This window comes from Diceros bicornis, chromosome X, assembly GCF_020826845.1.
Source record: "Diceros bicornis minor isolate mBicDic1 chromosome X, mDicBic1.mat.cur, whole genome shotgun sequence".
Lineage (NCBI taxonomy): Eukaryota > Metazoa > Chordata > Mammalia > Perissodactyla > Rhinocerotidae > Diceros > Diceros bicornis.
The window spans coordinates 57,681,728-57,708,493 of record NC_080781.1 but is presented as its reverse complement, the minus strand read 5'-3'; the positions used below and the strand labels follow the sequence as shown (position 1 = coordinate 57,708,493).

The window sequence follows — 26,766 nt, the reverse complement described above, 5'->3', positions numbered from 1 at the left end:
GTGTTTCTCGGGGAAACTGGGCTTTAGCCAGGGTGTTTTATTTTTGAGGTCTATTCACCCAACCCTCTAGAGCTAAGTGGTTCCTGAAACTGTAGCTGCTTTGGCCCAGATTTGTCTGTGGTCAAGTCTGGGGCTGCTCTTGTAGCCCAGGAGGGGGTGCAGCTTCAAGTGGAGAATGTCTGAAGTCAGGGATGGGGTCTCTTCAGAGCCCTTCATTTGGGGAGTTTATCAAGTGTCAACAGGGACTGAAACTTCTCCGTGCCTCACTCCTTGCATTAGGAAAACAAAAAGAGTAATACTAATAATTATAGCTCACATTTACACAGTGCTTGTTATGTGCTCAGGCACTATTCTCAGCATTTCACATGTATGAACTCATTTCATCATACAACTACCCTATGAGTCAGGGACTATCTTAAAAATGAGGATGATAATAATACCTACCTTATAGGGTTGTTGTGAAGATGAAATGAGTAAATACACATAAGTGCTTATAACAGTGTGTGGCCAAAAGCCATTGCACAATAAATGTTAGCTATATGCATTAGTTATTAAAAGCAAATGTCACAGGAACGGACCTTGCTTCAAGCCTGTCATTAGCTAACACCTTAGTGAGAATTAGTAGAGTACAAGTTAAAGGAGGAAGGGGAAGAATGATACGCATTCTTTGTATTTGTATAGGACTTTATACTTTGCAGAGTGCTTTCAATTGCAAAATTGATTTGCAAAACTACTGTAATTACAATTGTCATTATTATTATCATTATTCCCATATGACAGATGAGGAACTTGAGGTATAATATACAAGGAACAAAACATTGAAGTTGGAGTCAAAATGCCTAGTTTCAAAGTCCTGGATCTTTTACTTTGTGGGATATGTGACTTTTGATGAGTCATTTAACCACTTTAATTCTTGGTTTCCTTCATTTGTCAGCTGGATATAAAAAGTCTCCACTACTTCCTTCCTAAGAAGCAAGAAAACATACTATGTACTTTTACTTCTGTTATCTCATTTGATCCCCACCCCAGTGTCCTTTCTCTATTGATCTCATCACCACTCTCCTGTTTTATTATGCTTTTGCCTACAAATGATATTCATAACCATACTCAGAAGCATCTAGGACAGTGGCTATTGTCCCCATTTCATGCCTGAAGAGTCAGTGGTAGATGCGGGATCAGGACACAGGGATCATGGCCCTTATGTCAGTGCTGGATCTACACTGTCTCTCACTTCATTCTGGGGTCTCTTGAGAATTATTGAGCCCAATCTTCCCAGTCTCTTATCTGCTGTACATTTCAAAGCTGGTGGCACAACCTATGAAGGAAACTACAGTCACGTTTTCCAACCAAATTGCCAGCTATTCTGGCATTCCTCCCCCTCCATTAACCTATAACTCTTTGGGTTCAGCTCCTCCTTCCTCGTGGCCCCCTGGCAGAGTGCAAGGGAGGGATGGGCAGGGCACTCTGTGAATGAGCAAGGCTTCCCCCCTATTGTGGGTTCTGCTATTCATACCCTCAAGGACTCTCAACAAAGAAGAGGAAAGTGCAAAATGGGTACTACATCAAGGTGTTTATGGACACACCAAATTGTGAAGTCTACGCTACAGAAGCACCAATTTGGGCAGCCAGATAGATTTTCTTTAAAGACATTAGGGGCTACAGAGATTGTAACCTTAATTCAGGATAGGCCTTAGCAAACGTATAAATGGCTGCCTTCCACGTTTGTTTTCTTACCCTCTTCCAGCTCTGGGGGCCCTTGCCCCTGTCCTCTAAGTCTCAAGCTGCTTAGTTCTGGGCCCTCTTCAAATGGCAGTTTCCAAAAGGCTGTGTCCTTCTGTATTGGGTAGAATTGTTTGCCCCCAAATATATCTTCAAGTCCTAACCCTCAGTACCTGTGAATGTGACCTTATTTGGAAATAGGGTCTTTGCAGATGTAGTCAAATTAAGATGACATCACACTGTATTAGGGTGGGCCCTAATCTAATGACTGAGGTCTTTACAACAAGAAGGAAATTTGGACATAGACATAGACAAAGACACAGGGAAGAAGGCCATGTGATGATGGAGACAGAGGTTGGAGTGATGCTGCTGCAAGCCAAGGAATGCCAAGGATTGCTGGGAGCCACCAGGAGGTAGAAGGCAAGGAAATATCCTTCCCTAGAGATTTCAGAGATAACATGGCCCTGCTGACACCTTGATTTCAGACTTCTGGCCTCCAGAACTGTGAGAGAATAAATTCTCATTGTTTTAAGCCACCCAGTTTGTGGTAATTTGTTACAGCAGTCCTAGGAAACTAATACATCTTCTGTCCCTCAAACCAGAGCTCTGTCCCCAAGTACAGTCTGGAAAGCAATCTGATTAGGCTAATTTATATAGAGGTTTTCATCCTCACAAAGAAGGGTGAACTCCTACCTCCACAATGATGCTGAAATTGGTGGAATGTCAGCCATTGTGACCAGTGAGATGTTCAGGTCATATAGAGGAAAGAGGATTTGGGGCAGGTATTCCAAAAATCTTACCATAGAACTTGACTGCATGCTCTGAAGGAAGCTCTCCCTCCTATCCAGAATCAAAATAATTCAATGTTCCAGTCCCTTCCATTTCTGGGCCTCAGTTTTTTTTTTCCATCTGTTCAATGAGGGGGTTAGATTGTATGACCTATAAGAGGGCTTCGAGCTCTAACAGTTTATGGGTCTATAAGACAAAGTAAATAATTTAGGACTAGGGGGAGTGGTAAAAAGCAACCTTGAGACCATGTGTTAGGATTCAAACAGATTCAGTATGGTTTCTTATACCTCTGCAGATCTATTTTCAGTACTACTCAGTGACTTGTTGTGCATAAGGATGAACCGACTTTGGTAGCTAGTCTCTGCCCTTGGAAATTGGGTTAGCAATTGGGCAGAAACCCTTCCCTGGGTAATCCAAACTGTTAGCTGCTCCCCACATTCAGTCCCCTTAGGGATTAATGATACAGGTGGATAGCTGTGCTGTGTTCCTAGTGACTTAGGAGTGTTGAGGTGGAACTTAGAGGATGTAGGGACCCAGGAACTATTTTTATCTTGTCTGGGAAGACAGCATGGCAGGTCTGTAGTCAGATAGACCTACCATTTACTTGTTGTGTGATCTTGGGCAACTCATTTATCCTTTCTGAGCCTTAGTTGCCTTACTGTAAAATTGACTATTGTCTACCTCATGTAGTAGTTGTGAAGACTGAATGAAATAGCGTGTATAAATATACTCAGCAGGGTATCTCATACATACCAGGTGCTCCACAGATATTTCACAGATGTTAGTTTCTTTCTCCTTTTCCCACTTGGAGGTCAGGATTTTGGAAAAGAAAGAAGGATTTGGGATGAAAACAGCTGGCTATGTTGATACCAAAGGAGAGGACTTGGACTTAGTCTTAGCTAAGATGTGCTTCTGGCAAGAGAGGGTTTCTCTTTCTCAATATCTCTTTCAGTCTCTCTCTCTCATTCTGTCCCTTTCACACATACATAAACACTTTTTTCAGTACTTTATTATGTGTGTTATCTCATTTCCTCATCCTAGCAACTCTACAAGGTAGGTGTTATCACTATCCTTTTATGCAGATGAGGAAACTGAGACTCAGAGATGAATTCATGTACTCTAGGTCTCACATTGAATAAAGGTTAAAGTCTATAGCAAATGCAGAATCCTCACTCTCCCCATCCCCATACAAACCAAACGTGCAAAACAAATGCCCAAGAATGGAGAAACAAATAGATGCTATTTTCTTTAAATCGGTTGCCTGATTTTCATTTTCTCCACTGCCTCATGTCTTTTAGGCTTTTGGTAGTTGGATGTATTTATTGATAACACATGGTAACCCTGCCTGGATTTGGCAGCTGGACCAGATTATATTTCAACTTAGAAGCTCTGCTGTTTAAGCCAAGTGTTGGCCCACTCCCCACCTCCATTAAGTAACTAATGCAGATTAGTTTTCGTTGCAGGCTTTCTTTCCCCCAGCTGAACCATCACCAAGGACTCCATCCCTAAAAATCCTCCTGGAAAACTGCTTCTCGCTGCCCATCTCACAGAGAATCTCCATGGATCTGGATCAAGTAGGCTGTAGGAGACCCAGGAAGCTTTGCACAGGTATGCCTTTTATGCCCTGGTTTTTGCAGCAGGACATGCCAGGCAGGCCTCATGCATAGACAGACTTTGTTGACATTTACCCTCGTTTTCCCTTTACGCCCCCCTAGTCTCCCAGTACTCTTCCTCATTGTTACCTGAAAATCCACTGTTAGCAATGCCTTGGTATAGGTTTTTCCCTCTCCGTACTCTTCTTTTAAAATGCAAATATCCTCATTTTGGGGGCCCTTTAACTCAAAGCACTCAAATAACCTATCTCCCAAGCCTCATTTTTTCCAAGGCCCTCTGTACCTAATACTTTCAAGGTCTCATAAGCTCCAGTTCCTCCTCTCCATCCCCTTCACAGTGCCCTTATATACACCCTCCTGGCCTCAAAAGGACCATTCCCAAAGTCTCCACCAGCCATAGGGTCATCCTAGCCCTGCCTCTCTTGAATCTTGCCTAGACTTACTCTCTGTGGGTCCCAGGTCCTTCCCCTCCTTCATTGACCACTGACCATGGAAGGCTCAAGGCAGCTTCATTTAACCCACTCAAAACCCAGAGGCTTCCCCCCACCAACACCTCAGTTACCTCCCAGAGCTTCAGGGTACATCCTTTCAGTCTCAGCCCACTGGCCCTGCCTGCCAGACTCTTGTTACTCACAAGTAAAGCTCCATCTTCTCCCACAACTGGGAGAATCCATGCTCTCTTACCAGTGAGCTTTATACCACACCCTAAAAGCCCCCAATCCCCACCCCCCAGTCCTTTTTACAGCATCATAATTTGCATGAATGCTGAGGACACACAAGACCTTGCAGCATTCCTTTCCGAAGTTTTCTATAGTCGCTACAAGCTCTGGGAGCCCTGGTCCCACTTCCTCATGCCCCAAAGGTTCCCTCAACCCCAACGGCTCTGGACCTGCTACTTTTCTTCTTTTCTCTTTTATTCTCCTTACTCCATATGTGGACGACATTTGGGATGCTTTGACTTGGAGCTTACTTCCAACTCTGCACTTCTTTGCCAGCATTCCAGAAAGGTAGGAGCCAAAGAAATCGCAGGCTTGGATCTTTTGTAGCATCATCTCCCTCAGAAATCCCCAGAAGCTGGGGATGTGGTAAAAGGAAAGACTAAAGAATTCTGAAGACAGGAAGATAATCCTTCACTGTCAGAACTTGGCGAGTCCATAGAGTTTGCTCAGTCCTCTTGTTTTATGAGCGGAGATACAGGCTCAGACAGGGGAAGGGACATGCCCAAGGACGTAAGTCAGTTCATAACAGAGTTATGACTGAGGGCTTCAAACTCCTGACTTTCCACCATGCCTGAGTGCAGTTTTACTCCAGTTCTAGAGCAAAGTCTTAAGTGTTGGAATGCCAAGCCTGTTTCCATTCAAGCTCATCTGTACTGGGATTGCCAGCTGTCTCCTTTCCCCCTAAGGAGACTGCAGATGGTAGGTGCAAACCAAGTCATCAAGGTAGCAGCAGATGCCTTCCATATTTTCTAAGTCCTCTGCCTGAGAATAACTCACTCGCTCATAATCCCCTGGGAGGTCAGGCCGGGGTGTGGGGGGTGTCTAATGCAGGAGATCTGCTCACAGCTGTTCCCCTCCTTCCTCGCTGTTAGGAAGTGAGCCCAACCCCCAGCAATTCAGAGGCTTTTTAGCAGCTGCTACTACTCCACTGCCAAGTGCATCAGAGTGCCCCCTTCCCCACCCCCCACCACCCTCCTCACTGTCAGGAGCAGACGACAGCCTCTTGGAGAAGGGCCTGACAAAGCCAGCGTTAATACCTACCTTGGGGACTGCTGGGCTTATTTATAGGCTATGGGTGGGAAAATGTACCCCTGAGACTGGCACAGGTCCTGCTATCACCTCAACAGCCACTCTCACCTCTGGGATATAAGTGGCTCCCACGTTGCAGCTCTGTTTCTCAAGGTCCCAAACAGATGCTTGAGCTAAAAATATCCCTAGGAAGGAGGGTGATGTCAGGATCCCATTTGGGAAGCCAGTTGTCATTCAGCTCCTCCTATATCCCTGACCCTGCTGGAAATGGGATCCAAGGATCCCATTCCCATTATATTTAGTACCTGATTTACCTACATCTTGCTCAGGCCCTGAAGGACGTCAGTTTGTTTTCTAGTGCTCAGTCTCTGCTCTTCCGTCTTCCTCTACATATGCTCCTACCAGCCCCTCCCTTTCAGCTTGTAATCTGGAGGTTCCCAGGTCAGACCAGTATAGTGGAAAGAGGATCAGCTTTGGAGTTGGATATACCCAGGTTCAAATTTCTATTCTGCCACCCTGGGCAAGTTGTATTACATCTATGAACCTCAGTTTCCCCATCTAAGCAATGAGATACTGGATAACATCTGATTCACAGGATCTCTGTGAGGATTGAGTGACATAAAATCTATGAATGTCCCTGCCACAGTTCCTGGCATGGTGCTGAGGGTAGGTTCCTTCTCCCACTGCCCTCCACCAATTCCATATTCCCAAAGACTTCCCCCACGTGCACACACACATACACCACTGTGGGACCCCACCTGAATCTGCTCTAGTACATGAGCTGCTTCCTCTCATTATTCATATATTCACTCACTCATTCAACAAACATTTATTGAGCAAAATTAGAAAGTCAGTGGAGTTTTCCTTCTGATAGCCTGATGTGCTGGAAAGGGCAAAAGTTTTCAATTCAGACGTAACTGGATTTGAATCTTGGTTCTGTCACTTACTAGCTGTGTGACCTGGGATAAGTTACTTTACCATTTGAGACTCAGTTTTCTTATCTGTAACATTAAGGTAATAGTTTGAACCTCACAGGCAATGCTGTAAGGCTAACAAACATAAAAGTACTTTATAAGCTCTGAGGTGCTATACAACTAGATGGAAATGATAATAATGGCAATAACAATAAACCAGTTAGAGATGGGAGTTATGTCTTATACCTATCCAGGCCCCTTACATGGTTGATAGTCCCTAAGTATCTGTTGATGCCAATATGAGAATTCCAGACTTACTTTCCAAATGAAGTAGGGGGGTTTCTCTACTTGGAAGGACCAGAATCCCAAAAGCAGCCCCACTGTAGGTGTACCTACACACATATCACCCCACATATTGGCTGAGCTCTGCTCAAACCACTTGAAGCTTGGCTGATTCAGAGGACTGTTTTCACAATAACATTCAAATCATTTCCGACTGAAGCTCTGTCCCTCCCAGTAGGGGTGGCTCTGGGTTGGTGTTGATCTAGAGGGTTGTAGGGTACAGCTAGAAGAACCTAACACTACTCGATTGAACGGCCCTGGGGCAGTTGGAAGCAATCTTAAGCAAGACACTGGCTTCTGAGCAGGTAAGAAGACGCTGATGTATCTTTACTTGTTATTTGAGTATTTCTGTGGTGATAGTATCATTTAGGCACATTTGATAACTGAGGAAGATGTCAGAAGACCTGAGTTTTGTTTCTGGGTTTCTGTATGTGTTTGTGTGTGGTCAGTTCCAATCATTCCCATTTTGTGAGCCTCAGTATCATCATCTTGGAAATGGAGGCAGTGCTGTTTGGCTGTTCTGAGTACACATATTTCACCTACTAATTGAGACTGATTAGATATGTCCTTGGTTTCTCCTCCTACTCCCTGGTTTTTGGTCATAACTACTACTCACATTTCCTCTTAACAGGTGGGTTACAGAAAGGGATGAAAATTTAGAACTGTTTATATTGCTCTGGGGAAGTGTTGAGAGGGGCAAGAAATTATCTAGTGGTGGAAACAAGGTTTTGACAATATTTGTGTGTTTTAATTAACCAAGCTTTTCATACCACCTAAGACTTCAAATACTATAGAATTGTCCAGACCTGGAATTCTTACTTTGTAATCCCAGACAAGAGCCTGAGGTTCCTCCTTTCCCAAGATATTCCTTGAGCAATATAAGAAGGTCCAGGGTACTTCAGATACTGGCTTTGGATTTCTTCTTGACTGATTTCAGCTCCCTTTCTCCCCATCACTGGCCTCATGTGAGCATAACCTTCCCTCCCATCTCCTGTCCCCCTCAATCCTGGTAGTTCTGAAAGGTGGATCAGGGTGATGAGCAGTCAGGTCTCTCTAAAAGGAACTGAGGTCTGAACTCAACCTAAAGGCTATTCTCTCACCACAGGTAACTTGGACCAGGGATCCAAGACACTAGAAACCTCTAAGAACATTGGTGGATACTGGAAGCCCCAGGGACCAGGAAACAAGCAAGTTAATAAAGTAAGACCTTTTTCTTAGTTCCTTTGGAACTTGCCAAGCCTCCAGGACCATTTATTTCCTCTAAGCTTTCCTTTTCCTAGACATATTACAAGTATTGGATCTTCCAGCACGTAGAATGGAAGCAATTTTTAATGTGGGTTTCTGAGCTATTTTATGGCTACATAAGAATGGGGAGCATTAACCTTTTTTCCCCGAGGTTAATTTTTCTATGAGATAAATCAAGGATATTTTATGGCTTCCATGCAGCCTGCTGCTGCCATTGTATTTGGCTGCCTTTCCTGTGGCAGATGTGGGAGCTGTGAGATTTTAAACCCTGGGTACTTTGGTTTGCTTTTATTACATCCTTTGGGTTCATGATCATCTTCAGTGCTAACTGGTGGCATATTTATGGGCATTCTCTTGGAGAAGATGTTTCATAAATGCAGATATAGTAGCTGGTGCTTAGGAGTTCAGTGTTAGCAGGCTTCTTTACTTCCATGTCTTTACATCCACGTCTGTTGAGTATTTATGTGAACCTTTGTAAATGTAGCTTTCTTACTATACCTCTGTGAATGTGCCTGCCTGTCCACATATGCCTATGTATGCATCTTTGCCCATCTACATGCCTGTTAAAGTACTTCTTTGGTGCAGGTATGGGTGTTCCCGAGCATGACTATGATGTTTTGTTTTTTTTTTTTTGAGAAAGTTTGGCCCTGAGCTAACATCTGTTGCCAATCTTACTCTTTTTCTTTTTTCTCTCCAAAGCCCCAGTACATAGTTGTATATCCTAGTTATAGGTCCTTCTAGTTCTTCTATGTGGGATGCCGCCTTAGCATGGCTTGATGAGTGGGGAGTAGGTCCGCACCCAGGAGCCGAACCAGCAAACCCCGGGCCGCCGAAGCGGAATGTGCGAACTTAACTGCTATGCCACTGGGCCGGCCCCCTACAATGTATTTTTTTAATTTAACTCTCTGCTGGTGTGTGCCTGTGTTTGTGTATATATATAGAGAGAGGTAAACTTTTTGTCTGAGTGTATCTTGGGGTGTTTTGACATCTGCTGCTTTTTTGTATGTTTTTGGATCTATGGGCCTGTCCATTTGCATCTTTTTGCTTGAGGGTGTGTACAGATGCCTGCCTTCTAGTGTGTCTGTGTGTCTTCATGAGTCAGTCTGTCTGAAAGTGTATTTGGACATATAAGGCTACAGCTCTGTGGCTAAATCCTGGTGAGCAATGACAGCTGAGAATGCAACCCCCAGAGATATCTGGCCTAGTGGCTTAGGTTTCACTACTACCACCCTCCCTGTTGAATATTCCTACTCAGAAATAAGCTTCTAGTCACAGCAGTTTAGGCCTGTTTCATGATAGCCACCACCTAGAGACTCTTGGCTAGAGACATGTGTCATAAAGTTGAGGGTTTTGTTTTAGTTTGGGAGTTGCAAAATGAGGCCCAGAGGAAAAGTTCTGTGACACTGGGTTTGCCTTCTTCTGTTTCCTGCCCCTGCTCAATTGCCCTCTTGCCAGCCTTTCCTCACTTGAGTTCCTTGGTCCAGACTCAGGCTAGTCCATTCCTCCTAATACAAAGGGCACCAACAGGCAAGTCTGAACACCTATTTTCATTTCAGTCAGATCTCCATGCTGGGCCTCTTTTTACTCAGAGAACAAATGATCAGCATCCTCCTAATCAGTAATTTGTGTATACTCAAAGACCGCAATTAGTCATTTGTAATAAGGCCCTGTACTGGGGGAAGCCAGCCTTTGTAAGGCCCCAGGAGGTGAAATCCAGGGAGGTGGTTCCAGCAGGATAAACTATCCAGTGTTTCATTTGACCTTGTCGCAGCCCTGTCAATAAATATCATCTCCGTTTTGTACATGAAGACTCTGAGGCTCAAAGAGGGGACACGACTTGCCTAAAGTCACCCTGCTGGTAAGTGGTAGAGCAAGGACCCAAACCCTCTGTATGACTCCAAATAAGGATGCAGGACCTAGATCTCTGCTCTGTCTGTCTTTCACAACCCTGGAGAATCCAGAGTTGAGAGCAAAACACTTTTTCAAGGGACTAATCCAAGATAAGTCAAAAAGAAGAGTCTAGTGGTAGGCTGCAACATTCAAGACTTCTTAGAGAGTGGAATTTGAGCTGGGCCCTGAAGGATGGGAAAGGATGAAATAGGCAGAGCAGAGGGAGGTCGCCTGGTCAGATGGTAGGTGCTATGACCAGGAGAAAACCACTCTTCCTGTCCCCCTGAGAACACTCAGTCCAAGCTGGTCTCCTGTTAACAGTGCCAGGAGTTGAAGGGAGCCACTCTTTACATGTATGCATACCTTATAGCTAAGAGAGCACTTTTTTTTTATTGATGTTTTAATAGTTTATAACATTGAGAAATTTTGGGTTGTACATTTTTGTTTGTCCATCACCATATATATGACTCCCTTCACCCCTTGTGCCCACCCCCTACCCCCATTGCCCCTGGTAACCACAATACAGGTTTCTCTGTCCATGTGTTGGTTCATATTCCACATATGAATGAGATCATACAGTGTTTGTCTTTCTCTTTCTGGCTTACTTCACTTAATATAATAAATACCCTCCAGACCCATCCATGTTGTTGCAAATGGGATGATTTAGTCTTTTTTATGGCTGAGTAGTATTCCATTGTATATATATACCACATCTTCTTGATCCAATCATCAGTCGAGGGACACTTAGGTTGCTTCCACTTCTTGGCTATAGTGAATAATGCTGTAATGAACATAGGGGTGCATAAGCCTCTTTGGATTGTTGATTTCAGGTTCGTTGGATAGATTCCCAGTAGTGGGATAGCTGAATCATAGGGTACCTCTATTTTCAATTCTTTGAGGAGTCTCCATACCGTTTTCCATGGGAGCTGCACTAGTTTGCATTCCCACCAGCTGTGTATGAGGGTTCCTCTTTCTCCACATCCTCTCCAACATTTGTTGTTTTTTGTCTTGGTGATTATAGTCATTCTAACGGGCGTGAGGTGATATCTTAGTGTTGTTGTTGTTGTTTGTTTTTTTTTTTATTGATGTTTTAATGGTTTCTAACATTGTGAAATTTTGGGTTGTACATTTTTGTTTGTCCATCACCACATATATGACTCCCTCCACCCCTTGTGCCCACCTCCCACCCCCACTGCCCTGGTAACCACAGTCCAGTTTTCTCTGTCCATGTGTTGGTTTATATTCCACATATGAGTGAGATCATACAGTGTTTGTCTTTCTCTTTCTGGCTTATTTCACTTAACATAATACGCTCCAGGCCCATCCATGTTGTTGCAAATGGGACGATTTTGTCTTTTTTTATTGCTGAGTAGTATTCCATTGTATATATATACCACATTTTCTTAATCCAATCGTCAGTCGAGGGACACTTAGGTTGCTTCCACTTCTTGGCTATGGTGAATAATGCTGCAATGAACATAGGGGTGCATAAGCCTCTTTGGATTGTTGATTTCAGGTGCGTTGGATAGATTCCCAGTAGTGGGATGGCTGGATCATAGGGCATCTCTATTTTTAATTCTTTGAGGAATCTCCATACCGTTTTCCATAGAGGCTGCACCAATTTGCATTCCCACCAGCTGTGTATGAGGGTTCCTGTTTCTCCACATCCTCTCCAACATTTGTTGTTTTTTGTCTTGGTGATTATAGCCATTCTAACGGGCGTGAGGTGGTATCTTAGTGTTGTTTTGATTTGCATTTCCCTGATGATTAGTGATGTTGAGCGTCTTTTCATGTGCCTATTGGCCATCTGTATATCTTCCTTGGATAAGTGTCTGTTCATTTCCTCTGCCCATTTTTTGATCGGGTTGTTTGTTTTTTTGTTGTTCAATTGTGTGAGTTCTTTATATATTATGGAGATCAACCCCTTGTCAGATGTATGTTTTGCAAATATTCTCTCCCAGCTGGTTGGTTGTTTGTTCATCTTGATTCTGGTTTCATTTGTCTTATAAAAGCTCTTTAGTCTGATAAAGTCCCACTTGTTTATTTTTTCTTTAGTTTCCCTAGTCTGGGTAGGCATGTCATCCGAAAAGATTCCTTTAAAACCAATGTCAAATAGTGTGTTGCCTATATTTTCTTCTATGAGTTTTATAGTTTCAGGTCTCACCTTCAGGTCTTTGATCCATTTTGAGTTAATTTTTGTGAATGGCGATAGCACATGGTCCACTTTCATTCTTTTGCATGTGGCTGTCCAGTTTTCCCAACACCATTTATTGAAGAGACTTTCCTTTCTCCATTGCATGTTCTTAGCACCTTTGTCGAAAATTAGCTGTCCGTATATGTGTGGTTTTATTTCTGGGCTTTCAATTCTGTTCCATTGATCTGTGTGTCTGTTTTTGTACGAGTACCATGCTGTTTTGATTACTATTGCTTTGTAGTATGTTTTGAAGTCAGGAATTGTGATGCCTCCTGCTTTGTTCTTTTTCTTTAGGATTTCTTTAGCTATTCGGGGTCTTTTGTTGCCCCATATAAATTTTAGTATTCTTTTTTCTATTTCTGTGAAGAATGTCATTGGGATTCTGATTGGGATTGCATTGAATCTGTAGATTGCTTTAGGAAATATAGACATTTTAACTATGTTTATTCTTCCAATCCACATGCATGGGATATCTTTCCATTTCTTTATGTCATCATGGATTTCTTTCAATAATGTCTTGTAGTTCTCATTGTATAAGTCCTTCACCTCCTTGGTAAGATTTATTCCTAGGTATTTTATTCTTTTTGATGCAATTGTAAATGGTATTATCTTTTTGAGCTCTCTTTCTGTTAGTTCATTATTAGCATATAGAAATGCAACTGATTTTTGTAGATTGATTTTGTACCCTGCAACTTTGCTGTAGTTGATTGTTTCTAACAGTTTTCCAACAGATTCTGTAGGGTTTCCTATATATACAATCATGTCATCTGCAAATAGTGAGAGTTTCACTTCTTCGTTACCTATTTGGATTCCTTTTATTCCTTTTTCTTGCCTAATTGCTCTGGCCAAAACCTCCAGTACTATGTTGAACAGGAGTGGTGAGAGTGGGCAGCCCTGCCTCGTTCCTGTTCTCAGAGGAATGGCTTTCAGTCTTTCCCCGTTGAGTATGATGTTAGCTGTGGGTTTGTCATATATGGCCTTTATTATGTTGAGATACTTTCCTTCTATTCCCATTTTATTGAGAGTTTTTATCATAAATGGATGTTGTATCATGTCAAATGCCTTCTCTGCGTCTATTGATACGATCATGTGGTTTTTATTCTTTGTTTTGTTGATGTGATGTATCACGTTGATTGATTTGCGGATGTTGAACCATCCCTGCGTCTCTGGTATAAATCCCACTTGATCATGGTGTATGATCTTTTTAATGTATTGTTGTATTCGGTTTGCCAATATTTTGTTGAGGATTTTTGCATCGATGTTCATCAGCGATATTGGCCTGTAATTTTCTTTCTTTGTGTTGTCTTTGTCTGGTTTTGGTATCAGGGTGATGTTGGCCTCATAGAATGATTCAGGAAGTGTTCCATCTTCCTCTATTTTTTGGAATAGTTTGAGGAGGATGGGTATTAAATCTTCTTTGAATGTTTGGTAAAATTCACTGGAGAAGCCATCTGATCCTGGACTTTTATTTTTTGGGAGGTTTTTGATTACTATTTCAATCTCTTTACTTGTTATTGGTCTATTCAGATTCTCCATTTCTTCTTGGTTCAATTTTGGGAGGTTGTATAAGTCTAAGAATTTATCCATTTCTTCTAGATTGTCCAATTTGTTGGCATATAATTTCTCATAGTATTCTCTTATAATCCTCTGTATTTCCATGGTATCCGTTGTAATTTCTCCTCTTTCATTTCTAATTTTACTTACTTGAGCCTTTTCTCTTTTTTTCTTAGTAAGCTTGGCTAAGGGTTTGTCGATTTTGTTTATCTTCTCGAAGAATCAACTCTTTGTTTCATTAATCTTTTCTACTGTTTTTTTGGTCTCAATATCATTTATTTCTGCTCTGATTTTTATTATATCTCTCCTTCTGCTGGCTTTAGGCTTTGTTTGTTCTTCTTTTTCTAGTTCTGTTAGGTGTAATTTAAGGTTGCCTATTAGGGCTTTTTCTTGTTTGTTAAGGTGGGCTTATATCGCTATGAGTTTCCCTCTCAGGACCGCTTTTGCTGCATCCCATATGGTTTGATATGGCATGTTATCATTTTCATTTGTTTCCAGATAGTTTTTGATTTCTCCTTTAATTTCATCAATGATCCATTGGTTGTTCAGTAGCATGTTGTTTAATCTCCACATTTTTGTCACTTTCCCAGTTTTTTTTTCATGGTTCATTTCCAGTTTCATAGCCTTATGGTCTGAAAAGATGCTTGTTATGATTTCAATCTTCTTAAATTTATTGAGGCTTGCTTTGTTTCCCAACATATGGTCTATCCTAGAGAATGTTCCATGGCCACTTGAGAAGAATGTGTAGTCAGCTGTTTTTGGGTGGAGTGCTCTGTATATGTCTACTAGGTCCATCTCGTCCAGTTTTTCATTTAAGTCTAATATTTCTTTATTAACTTTTTGTCTGGATGATGTATCCATTGCTGTAAGTGGGGTGTTAAGATCTCCTACTATTATTGTGTTGTTGTTGATTTCTCCTTTTAGGTTTGTTAATAGTTGTTTTATCTACTTTGGTGCTCCTATGTTGGGTACATATATATTTATAAGTGATATGTCTTCTTGATGGAGTGTCCCTTTTATCATTATATATTTCCCTTCTTTGTCTTTCTTAACCTGTTTTATCTTGAAGTCTACTTTGTCTGATATGAGTATGGCAACACCTGCTTTCTTTTGTTTGCCATTAGCTTGGAGTATTGTCTTCCATCCTTTCACTCTGAGCCTGTGCTTGTCTTTAGTGCTAAGATGTGTTTCCTGAAGGCAGCATATTGTTGGGTCTTGCTTTTTAATCCATCCTGCCACTCTGTATCTTTTGATTGGAGAGTTCAATCCATTTACATTTAGGGTAATTATTGAAATATGAGGGCTGAATGTTGCTGTTTTGTCACTTATTTTCTGGTTCTTTTGCATTTCCTTTGTTTCTTGTCCCATTTGTTTTGGACTGCCAATTCAGTTTGGTTGTTCTGTCTTATGACTCTTCTAGTTTTCTCTTTGTTTATCATATGTGGTTTTGCTTTGATTATTTGTTTAGTGGTTACCTTGAGGTTTGGGCAAAAAATCTTGTGTATGAGATAGTCCATTATCTGATAGCCTCCTATTTCCTTATACTAAGTCAATTCAGTCACTTTCCTCTTCCCCTTCTAAGTTGCTCTTGTTATACCTTATTCTATCTTGTGTTGTGGCTGTGTGTTTACAGTGATGAGGTTAAATTTATTTTTGGTGAATTTCTTACTTTGATCTTTGAGTTTAGTATTTAAGTGGTTGCTAACCTATTCCGGTAAAGATCTACTATTTCTCTGATTTTGTCTACCTACTTTTCTCCTTCCTCCAAGCTTTGTGTTCCCTTTCTCTTCTTTCTTTCAGGCCTGAGGGCCTTCTTGAGTATTTCTTGTAATGGAGGTCTCGTGGCCATGAACTTCCTTAGCTTTTGTTTATCTGGGAGAGTTACTATTTCTCCATCATATTTGAAGGATATTTTTGCTGGATAGAGTATTCTTGGCTGAAAGTTTTTGTCTTTTATTATTTTGAATATATCATTCCAGTCTCTTCTAGCCTGAAAAGTTTCTGTTGAGAAATCTGCTGAGAGCCTGATGGGAGTTCCTTTGTACGTTATTTTTTGTTTTTGTCTAGCTGCCCTTAATATTGCTTCTTTGTCGTTGACCCTGGCTAGCCTTACCACTAGGTGTCGTGGTGAAGGCCTTTGTCTGTTAATATATATACGTGTCCTGTTGGCTTCGCTTACTGGTATTTCCCGCTCCTTCCCCAGATTTGGGAAATTTTCAGCTATTATTTCCTTGAATAGGCTCTCTGTTCCTCTTTCCCTCTCCTCTCCCTCGGGAATACCTATAATTCTTATGTTACATTTTCTAATAGAGTCAGATATTTCTCGGAGTCTTTCTTCATTTCTTTTTAGTCTTAGTTCTCTCTCTTCTTCCATCTGGAGTATATCTGTATTCCTATCCTCTAAAGTACTAATTCTTTCCTCCATATTGTCAGCTCTGTTCTTTAAAGATTCCAGATTCTCCTTTATCTCCTCCATCGTGTTCTTCATCTCCATCAGCACTGATTGGTTTTTCTTTATGACTTCAATCTCTTTTGTGAAGAAACTCCTAATCTCATTGAATTGTTTGTCTGTGTTGTCTCGTATTTCGTTGAGTGTTTTTATGATAGCCATTTTGAAATCTCTGTCATTTAGTTTATGGATTTCTGTGTCTTTGGGGTTGATTTCTGGGTGCTTGTCATTTTGTTTCTGGTCTGGTGATTTCATATATTTTTGCATTGTGGTTCCTGTGTTGGTTTTGATTTTCCTCATCCTGGAAGTCTCTGGTTGCAATTTCCACCTGCCGCCACTGTCTGGTGGTAAAGGGCTGTGTAGTCTAAGCCCCCTGCGTGCTGCCCCAGTTTTTCTGCTGCGATCTGCAGTTTTTTTTTTTTTTTTCCCCGCTGCGATCCACGGCTCCATTCCAGTTTGTTCAGGTCTGCCTTGGATTGCTAGGTCTGGTCGAGCTGCAGACTCCGGGTTGCGGGGAGAGGGGAGCTCTCTCTTTTGCCCTCTGGGTCCCTGACGTGGGAGGCTTCTTGTTTGCCCCTCTTTATCCGCTCTCTGGGGTGCTCAGATGTTGATGGTAGCCCTGTGGCTCCTCTGAGTCCTCTGTGCGGGAGTTTCCCACTGGCTGAGAGAGCCCGAAGAGCTACAGTTTTCCCGCCGAGGGCCGCCCCTCCCCCCTCTCTGGGAGCCGCGCGGACTGGGATCGCTGATCTGATGGGGAGGGAGCGGAGTTCTCCTTACCTCTCCCCACTTCCTCCGGGGGCGCAGCACGTTCCGCTCTCAGATGTGCGGCAGTGTGGATCCCTCCGCTCTAGGTTTTCACTGTCTGGGATTCCGTTGTTGGTCTGTGGCTGTTGCTTTTGTTGTATCTTGTGGGGGAAGAATTCACGGGAAAGCTCACTCCGCCATGATGCTGACGTCACTCTCCTCTTAGTGTTGTTTTGATTTGCATTTCCTTGATGATTAGTGATGTTGAACATCTTTTCATGTGCCTATTGGCCATCTGTATATCTTCTTTGGAGAAGTGTCTGTTCATTTCCTCTGCCCATTTTTTGATCCGGTTGTTTGTTTTATTGTTGTTCATTTGTGTGAGTTCTTTATATATTATGGAGATCAACCCCTTGTCAGATGTATGTTTTGCGAATATTTTCTCCCAGCTGGTGGGTTGTCTGTTCATCTTGATTCTGGTTTCGTTTGTCTTGTAGAATCTCTTTAATCTGATAAAGTCCCACTTGTTTATTTTTACTTTAGTTTCCCTAGTCTGGGTAGGCATGTCGTCCAAAAAGATTCCAATGTCAAATAGTGTGTTGCCTATATTTTCTTCTATGAGTTTTATAGTTTCAGGTCTCACCTTCAGGTCTTTGATCCATTTTGAGTTAATTTTTGTGAATGGCAATAGCAGATGGTCCACTTTCATTCTTTTGCATGTGGCTGACCAATTTTCTCAACACCATTAATTGAAGAGACTTTCCTTTCTCCATGGTATGTTCTTAGCTCCTTTGTCGAAAATTAGCTGTCCATATATGTGTGGTTTTATTTCTGGGCTTTCAATTCTGTTCCATTGATCTGTGTGTCTGTTTTTGTACCAGTACCGTGCGGTTTTGATTACTATTGCTTTGTAGTATGTTTTGAAGTCAGGGATTGTGATGCCTCCAGCTTTGTTCTTTTTTCTTATGATTGCTTTAGCTATTCCAGGTCTTTTGTTGCCCCATATGAATTTTAGGATTCTTTTTTCTATTTCCGTGAAGAATGTCATTGGGATTCTGATTGGGATTGCATTGAATCTGTAGATTGCTTTAGGTAATATAGACATTTTAACTATGTTTATTCTTCCAATCCATGTGCATGGGATGTCTTTCCATTTCTTTATGTCATCATCGATTTCTTTCAATAACGTCTTGTAGTTTTCATTGTATAGGTCTTTCACCTCCTTGGTAAGATTTATTCCTAGGTATTTTATTCTTTTTGATGCAATTGTAAATGGTATTATCTTTTTGAGCTCTCTTTCTGTTAGTTTGTTATTAGCATACAGAAATGCAACCGATTTTTGTAGATTGATTTTTGTACCCTGCGACTTTGCTTTAGCTGTTGATTATTTCTAATAGTTTTCCAACTGATTCTTTAGGGTTTTTGATATATAAAATCATGTCATCTTCAAATAGTGAGGGTTTCACTTCTTTGTTGCCTATTTGGATTCCTTTTATTCCTTTTTCTTGCCTAATTGCTCTGGCCTAAACCTCCACTTCTATGTTGAATAAGAGTGGTGAGAGTGGGCAACCTTCTCATTCCTGTTCTCAGAGGAATGGCTTTCAGCCTTTCCCCATTGAGTATGAAGTTGGCTGTGGGTTTGTCATAGATAGCCTTTATTATGTTGAGGTTCTTTCCTTCTATACCCATTTTGTTGAGAGTTTTTATCATAAATGCATGTTGTATCTTGTCAAATGCCTTCTCTGCATCTATTCAGATGACCATGTGGTTTTCCCTTTGGTTTTAATAGTCAGAAAACCCAGGCATTATGGTACTCATCTTGGTTGTACTGAATTCAAAAGCTGCTTATTGTGGCATATCTCGCCCTCTCATATCCCCCACTTCACCAGGAAAAGCTTCATACCATGGGATTGCTCCCAGCCATGAAGTGCTGTGGCTAGAATGTGGCTTTTTCCTCAGCGGAAAGGCATTTCTGCCTCTTCCACCTCTGTCGGTGTTGTCCTTTGTTGTGAGGGTTCTTTTTATCCGGTTTCCAGTTCTCTCTCAGAGGTAATTGTTCCACAGGTAGTTGTAAATTTTTTGTGTCCGTGGGTGGAGGTGAGTTCGGAGTCCTCCTATGCCACCATCTTCCCAGAAATCCCCCTGGCTTTTGGTGATTGAACTCAATCTCAGGTCCCTCTCCCATCCTGGGAGGTCCAGGGGTGGCTGAAAGTTCTAACTGTCTGATCACATGGTTTGGTCTTTTTGGCGACTAGGCCTCATCCTGAAGCTACCTAGGGGTCCCCATCTACCAGTTATCTCATTAAGATATAAAAGATACTCTTGACACTCTGATGATTCCAAGGGTTTTAGGAGCTCACATACCAGGAACCAGGGGCAAAGACCAAATATTTGTTTTTTATTGTACCACAGGACCCAAAGACCTCTTCTGATGGCAAGCCATAAAATGAGTACTAAATAAGGAGTAAGGAGCCCTGGGTTCTATCCCTGGCCTTGAGCAAGTTGGGGGTCCGTCTCTTCTCTCCCATCCTTAGGCCTTAGTTTCTTCCTCTGGACATAAGAAAGTTGAACTGGATGTCCTCAGAGGTCCTTTCAACTTTACCAAAGGCATGTTCTGGTTGCCAAAGGGTTCCTCAAAGCTGTCCTCATAGAGCCAGGCCACACCATTGTCTATGTTGCTCAGAAAATGTGTTTTCCAGGTCTATAGTGAGAGCAGCACTGGATAGAGTAAAGTGATGAGAGATGTTCTTTTCCTTCTGCCCCATTTAGTTGCAGGGCTGAAACTAGGATGAGGTGAGTGAGGCACTTGCCTTGGGCACAAAATTTAAGAGAGTGCCAAAAAAACTCAGTAATGAGGATAAATAATATTTTAATACAATATATTTTTAAATTTAGTGAAAAAACCAACATTTAGCAAAATATAAAAATTTTAAATAAAGACAGGCTCAGTATTATTGATTTTTCCTTTTTCTTTGGGCTCCAATATGGCTTGGCACGGCACTGCTCAACCCCAGTAGACAAATATACCTCACTAAGGTATCCAAGATGGAGCTGAATTTCTGCATTATGGTTGTTGGGTTTGGGGCCTGTTCTCTAAGAAAAGTAACTATTATATAACAACAGCATAATGGTTAAGAGTATTGCCTCTGGAGCTAGATAGCCTGCATATGAATGTTAAGTCTGCTACTTATTACCTGTGTGACCTCGGACAAATTACTTAACCTTTCTGTGTCTCAGTTTCTTCTTCTATAAAATAGGAATAGTAATAGTACCTACTGCTTAGGGCTGTTCTGAGAGTTAAATTAATTAATATATGTGAATATCTAGGCAAGGACTCTGGTACATGGTTTGTGCTCAGTGAACCTTTATTCTTGTTATATTTAGGAAGAATTTAGTTTAGAACATCTTGAAGATTAGTAGTGATATTGCAATAGATGACTGAGGCCAATTGTTGGGTCATCCTTCCTGCTGCTCTATAAAAGCTTCTGAAAGGACTTGAGTACAGTGTTACTTGAGGCAGAGAGATGAAGTACATGACTTCTGAAAGTTGTTTCCCTTTATTATGATGCCTGTGACAAAACAGCTTTTAAATTTGGTTGAGAGCCACTATTTTGTATTAATCTATCCACACTATCCCGAAGGTGTTGAACTGTTTTTGATGAACTGTTTCCTACATTGTGGCTTCAGGGCCACTCTAGGCAGCATAGCCAATAGAATTTCCTTGAGGTTCTAGAATAATTCAATACTCCACTACCTCCTTAGAGAGGTTGTAGAGGTTTATGGGGCATTACCCAGATGCAGAACTCTATGAAGCCAAAGAGTATGCTTAGGATTGATTGGTTAGTTAATTAATTTATTCTCATCTACTTGATAAGCATTATCAGCCCCTTCTTCTCATCCTGTATTAGTCAGGGTTCCCCAAAGAAACAGACCCAATACACATTTGTGTGTGTGTGTGTTATACACAGATTTATTATAAGGAATTATTCACGTAATGATGGAGGCTGGCAAGTCCAAAAGTCCAATCTGCAGAGTGGGCCAGTGGGCTGGAGACCCAGGGAAAGCCAATGTTCTGGTTAGAAGGCCACCAAGGAAGAAGAGCCAAAGTTCCAAATAAAGTCTAAAGGCAGTCTGCTGGAGAATTCTGTCTTACTTGGGGAAGGGTCGGTCTTTTTGTTCTGTTCAGGCCTTTAACTGATGGGATGAGGCCCACCTACATTATAGAGGGCAATCTACTTTCCTCTAATTAAAATGTTAATCTCATCAAAAAACAATCTCTAAGAAACACCTACACAAACATATTTATAATAAAATAAGAAGGAAATACTTATGACAATTATAGTCCTCATTTCTGTAACTGGTCACATGGTCATAGCTGGTATTCATAACTGCCTTCTTCTGCTATCCATTCAGTATCCCCCCTGCCCTCAGCAAGCACCTCAGCTGGTTGTGATTCTTTACCTAAAGGGGTTACCCAAACCTTCATTTCTGAAGTGTCTGGGCCATTAGTAGTCCTACCTTTAATCACAGGGCATGGTAATAGTAAGAGATGCCCTAAGGGATCTCCTGTACTCCAGACATACTCTTCCTTAACTCCATTGTGAAGTAACAGTCTAATTTCTCCTTGGTAGTCAGGATCAGTCACCCTAGCCAGCACAGTAACTCCCTTCTTCGCCTGTTGATTTAGAGGCAAAATTTAGAGGACCTAAGTAGAAGTCCTAAATGTGTGCTGTGAACTCCCAGACGATGAGTTACATCTGACTGGTGGGGGAGGGGGCAGAGGAGGATCATGAGAAATTTCACGGAGAGCTCACTTTTGAGCTGGGCCTTGAAGGAACCTTCTGGAAGCCCAGTGCTGACTTAAACCAGAGAGGCCGTGAAGGAGCCTCTAAGGAAGGATACAAGACCATTGAGCAACTGCTATGTGCTCTGCCCTAGCCAAGTTATTTAAAGCCTATGCTTAGTTAAACTTGGAAATCTGAGAAGGTGGAACTTAACCTTTTCTATTGCCGTGACCTGGTGTCCTGCACTCTACCTTCTCTCCCTCTATCAAAGTGTACTTTGGGGAAAATATCAGCATTGATCCTCCTTTCCCCACTGTGGTATGCAAAATAATCTGCAGAACATGTGAATATGTTACTTTATATGGCAAAGGGGACGTTGTAGATGTGATTAATTTATGGCTTTTGAGGTCGGGGGTTAATCCTGTATTATCTGGGTGGGCCCAACATAATCACAAGGGTCCCTATAAAGGAAAGACAGAGGTAGGAAAGGCAGAAAGAGATGTGATGATGGAGGCAGGAGGGTCAGAGTCAGAGAGATAAAATGGAAGATGCTAGTCTGCTGACTTAGAAGATGGAGGAAAGGACCTTGAGATAAGAAATTCAAATGGCTTTCAGAAGCTGGAAAAGGCAAGGGAAGAGATTCTGCCCTAGAGCCTCCAGAAGAAATGCAGCCCTGTATTCCAAAAGGAACAACACCTTGATTTTAGCTCAGAAGTCCCATTTTGGACTTCTTACCTTCAGAACTATAAGGTAATAAATTTGTGTTGTGTTGTTTTAAGCCACTAAATTTGTGGTAATTTGTTACAGCAGCAATAGGAAATGAATACAGCCATCTCAGCATTCTCCTTTGAGCCAAAACCTTCCTCAGAGTGTGAGGAAAGGCACAAGGCCCTGAAGTTTGACTTTCAGGTTCTAGGCAGCAGGCAGCAAGACAGGCTATTTCAGAACTCTTGGACAAACAGGCCATTATTATATATGCAGGACATCTCAGCTGTCATGCATGACTGTTGTTTATGGGTGTGCCCAGAGTGTCACATCTATTAGTTTTATCATGGGGATATTGTCACAGTTCCTGGTTGTGGCCACCCTAAAGGCCTTATTGAAGATGATCCTACAGTAGCCTATGTGGCTCCAGTGCCAGGCCAGAGGACTGTGGGCCCTGAGGGTAAGGACACCAAGAGAAATCCCACTTAATGCCTTGCATTACAAACTCCTCACCTCCACCCTGGTCTGAAATGACTCATCTGTAGTTGTTGGATTCCCGTAGTTCTGCCTCCCACTCCCAGCAATTCCTACTCCTCCCTCAGTGCCACTCTTGGCTATTCAGGCTCATCTTCATCCACTGCTACTTGGCCCATGATATCATTTATATTTTCTTTCTTTTCCTTTTTCTCTTTAATTGAAATTTTTAATTCAGATAATTGTAGATTCACATGTAGTTGTAAGAAATAATATAGAGAGATCCTGTGTACTCTTTACCCAGTTTTCCCAATGATAACATTTTCTAAACTATAGTACAATATCACAATCAGGATATTGTCACTGATACAATCCACCAATCTTATTCAGATTTACCCAATTGTACTAATACTCATTTGTATGTGTGTGTGTAATTAGTTCTATATGATTTTATCAAACTCATAGGTTCATATATCCTCCATCACAGTCAAGATGCTGAACGGTTGTGTAATACTTTACCTTATGGTAATCATAAGGATCCCTTCTGTTGTCTGTCTATAACCACACCCAGCTCCCTTTCACCATTACCCCCAATCCTTGGCATCCATTAATCTGTTCTTCATTTCTAAAATTTTATCATTTCAAGAATGTTATATAAATGGAATCATACAATTTGTGATCTTTTGGATTAGCTTTTTTTCACTTGGCATAATTCCCTTGAGATCCATCCAAGTTGTTACATGTGTTAGTAGTTCATTCCTTTTTATTGCTATGTAATATTCCATGGTATAGATGTACTACAGTTAACCATTCACCTGTTTAAAGATATCAGAAATATTTCCAATTTGGGGCTATTATGAATAAAGCTGTTATACGCATTTGTATACAGGTTTTTGTGTGAACGTGTTTTACTTTTTCTGGGGTAAATGTCCAAGAATGCAATTGTTGAGTAGAATGATAATTGTGTGTTTAATTTGGTAAGAAACTGCTAAACTGTTTCCCAGAGTAGCTGTGCCATTTACTTTCCCATCAGCAATATATGAAAGTCCAATTTCAGTGTATGAGTGATCAGTTCCTAAGCATCCTTGCCAATATTTGATGTCATCACTATTTTTAATTTTAGCCATTCTGATAGGCATATAGTGATATCTCATCATGGTTTTAATTTGAATTTCCCTAATGCCTGATTATGTTGAATATCTTTTCATGTGCTTATTGGCCATCTATATATCCTTTTTGGTGAACTGTCTGTTCATGTCTTTTGCCCATTTTCTTACTGGATTGTTTGTATTTCACTGTTGAGTTTTGAGCACTGTTTACATATTGTATATACTAGTCCTTCGTCAGATATGAGGTTTGCAAGTATTTTCTCCCAGTGCGTAGCTAGTCTTTTCATCCACTTCACGCAGGCTTTCACAGAGCAAAAATTTTAAATTTTTATGAGGTCCAATTTGTTGATTTTTTCTTTTATGATTCATGTTTTAGTGTCAAGTCTAAGAACTCTTTGCCAATCTCTAGACCCCCAAGATTTTCTCCTATTTTTTTTTTCTAAAACGTTTACAGTTTTATAATTTACATTTAAGTCCATGATCCATTTTGAATTAATTTCTTTATATGAGGTTTAGGTTAATTTTTTTTTTTTTTGGCTATGGATATTCAGTTATTCAAGTACTGTTTATTGAAAAGGCTATCTTTCTTCCATTGGATTGCTTTTGTGCCTTTCTAAAAAAAAACTCAGTTGGATATATTTGTGTAGATCTATTTCTGGGTTCTCTATTCTGTTTCATTGATCTATGTGTCTATCTTTCCACCAATATCACACTATCTTAATTACTGTAGCTATATAGTAATATTGGATAAAGTGATTTCTCCCTCTTTCTTCTTGCTTTTTCTTCCCCAAGATTGTTTCAGCTATTCTAGTGCCTATGCCTTTCCATACATATTTTAAAATAAGCTTCTCTGTGTCTACAAAATCCTTGCTGGGATTTTGCTTGGAATTGCATTAAACCTATAGATCAATTTGGGGAGAATTAACATCTTTACTGTGATAAATTTTCCGATCCATAAATGTGGTATGGCTCTCTATTAATTTAGGTCTTCTTTGATTTTTTTCATCAGCATTTTGTAATTTTTACTGATTCTGTCCTCCATCATCTCCACTCTATTATTGAGTCCATCCAGCAATTTTTATTTCAGTTAATATATTTTTTAGTTCTATAATTTTCATTTGATTTATTTACTACCTCTATTTCTTTTCTGAGATTTTATATTTTTTCATTTGTTTTAAGAGATTTTGTAATTGCTTGTTAAAGCATTTTTATAACAGTTGCTTTATAATCCTTGTAAGATCATTCCAATAACTGTTTCATCTTTGTGTTGGCATCTGTTGATTGTCATGTCTCATTTAGGTTGTGCTTTTCCTGGTTCTTGGTTTGATGGGTTGTTTTCAGTGTATCCTGGACATATTGCCTATTATGCTTGGTGATTCTGGGTCTTATTTAAATATTTTCTTTAAACAAGGAGTCACCGTGTTGAGGTTTAGCACACAGGTCCTGGCCTAAGTTTGTGGGCTGTGGTTACAATGACAGTTTAATTTGCAGAGCCTTTGTGGTGCTATAATGGTCTGCTTGGTTTATCTAGTGCTTTGGGGACAAAGAGGCTTCCTCAGCTGGGCTGCTTGTTCTGGTGGACCCCCCTTGCTGGTGCCTCCTGGCAGCCCAGTATATCTGGTAGGGAATTGGATTCTGAGGCCCACGGTGACAAAGAAGCTTCTCCATCCCAGTGCTCATAGCTGGATCTCCCTACTGATGACCCCCAGCCACCCTGGTTTCTCTGGGAAGGGAAGGGTATTTTCAGGTTTGTGGGAACACAGAGGCTTTCTGAATAGGCTGCTTGCTGTAGCTGAGTTTTTCTTGTTGGTTCTGTGGTTCTTCCTGTCTGTCTACTCCAGTATCTCTTCGGGTAGCATCAGGCTCAGTGAAGAATGCTTCACCTGGCTGCTTATTGTCAATGGAGGGGGCTATCCCAATCTACAGCCTACTTGCTGGTTCTATTGGGCTCACCTGGTGTTTTTGGCAGGACTCCGCTTCAGTCCAGGTAAAGAATGAATCTACCTGGGCTGCCTTCTGTTGCTAGATTGAAGGTCATGAAATGCTGGGGTTGGGCCACATTCTTCTATTTGGTGAGGGGATCTTAAGATGCCCTGCCACTGGGTTGTTCTTATAGTCCTGGAGTCTCTAACCAGATTACCTTCCTTTTACCACCTTTCAAAGTTCTTTGCTTGTTGACTTCTGCATTATTTCCAGGGTTTAGAGTTGTACTTAGCAGGGAGGATCATGAAGTGTGTCTACATTATCCAGTCAGGACTGGAAATCTGTCTCACATATACTTTCAAACCCGCAAATAGTCCACACCTCTGTCACTGAGCCTCTCCTCCAGTGACTTTTCTTTTCCTCTTGGATCCTTATCTCTCTCCCCTTCTTGAGGCCCCTTCTCACTGAACCCTAATCACTCACCGAGCTCCCACTCCCCCAGTGAGTCCCCCTTATCACTGAACTCCATTTTCTTCATTGAGCCCCCTTGTTTACTGTTAATTGCATCAG

The 26,766-nt window shown here is 41.3% G+C and overlaps 1 protein-coding gene across 1 annotated transcript in view; it reads left to right on the top strand.

Moving 5' to 3' along the window:
* Window positions 1–3,995: 3,995 nt before the first annotated feature.
* Window positions 3,996–26,766, top strand: part of ARHGEF9 (Cdc42 guanine nucleotide exchange factor 9) — a 259,278-nt gene continuing 236,507 nt past the window's right edge. The window contains exons 1-2 of the mRNA XM_058536005.1: window positions 3,996–4,116; window positions 8,231–8,325. Of these exons, the coding sequence (XP_058391988.1) occupies window positions 4,068–4,116; window positions 8,231–8,325 (144 nt within the window). The 5' untranslated portion in view covers window positions 3,996–4,067. The remainder of the gene's footprint in view (window positions 4,117–8,230; window positions 8,326–26,766) is intronic.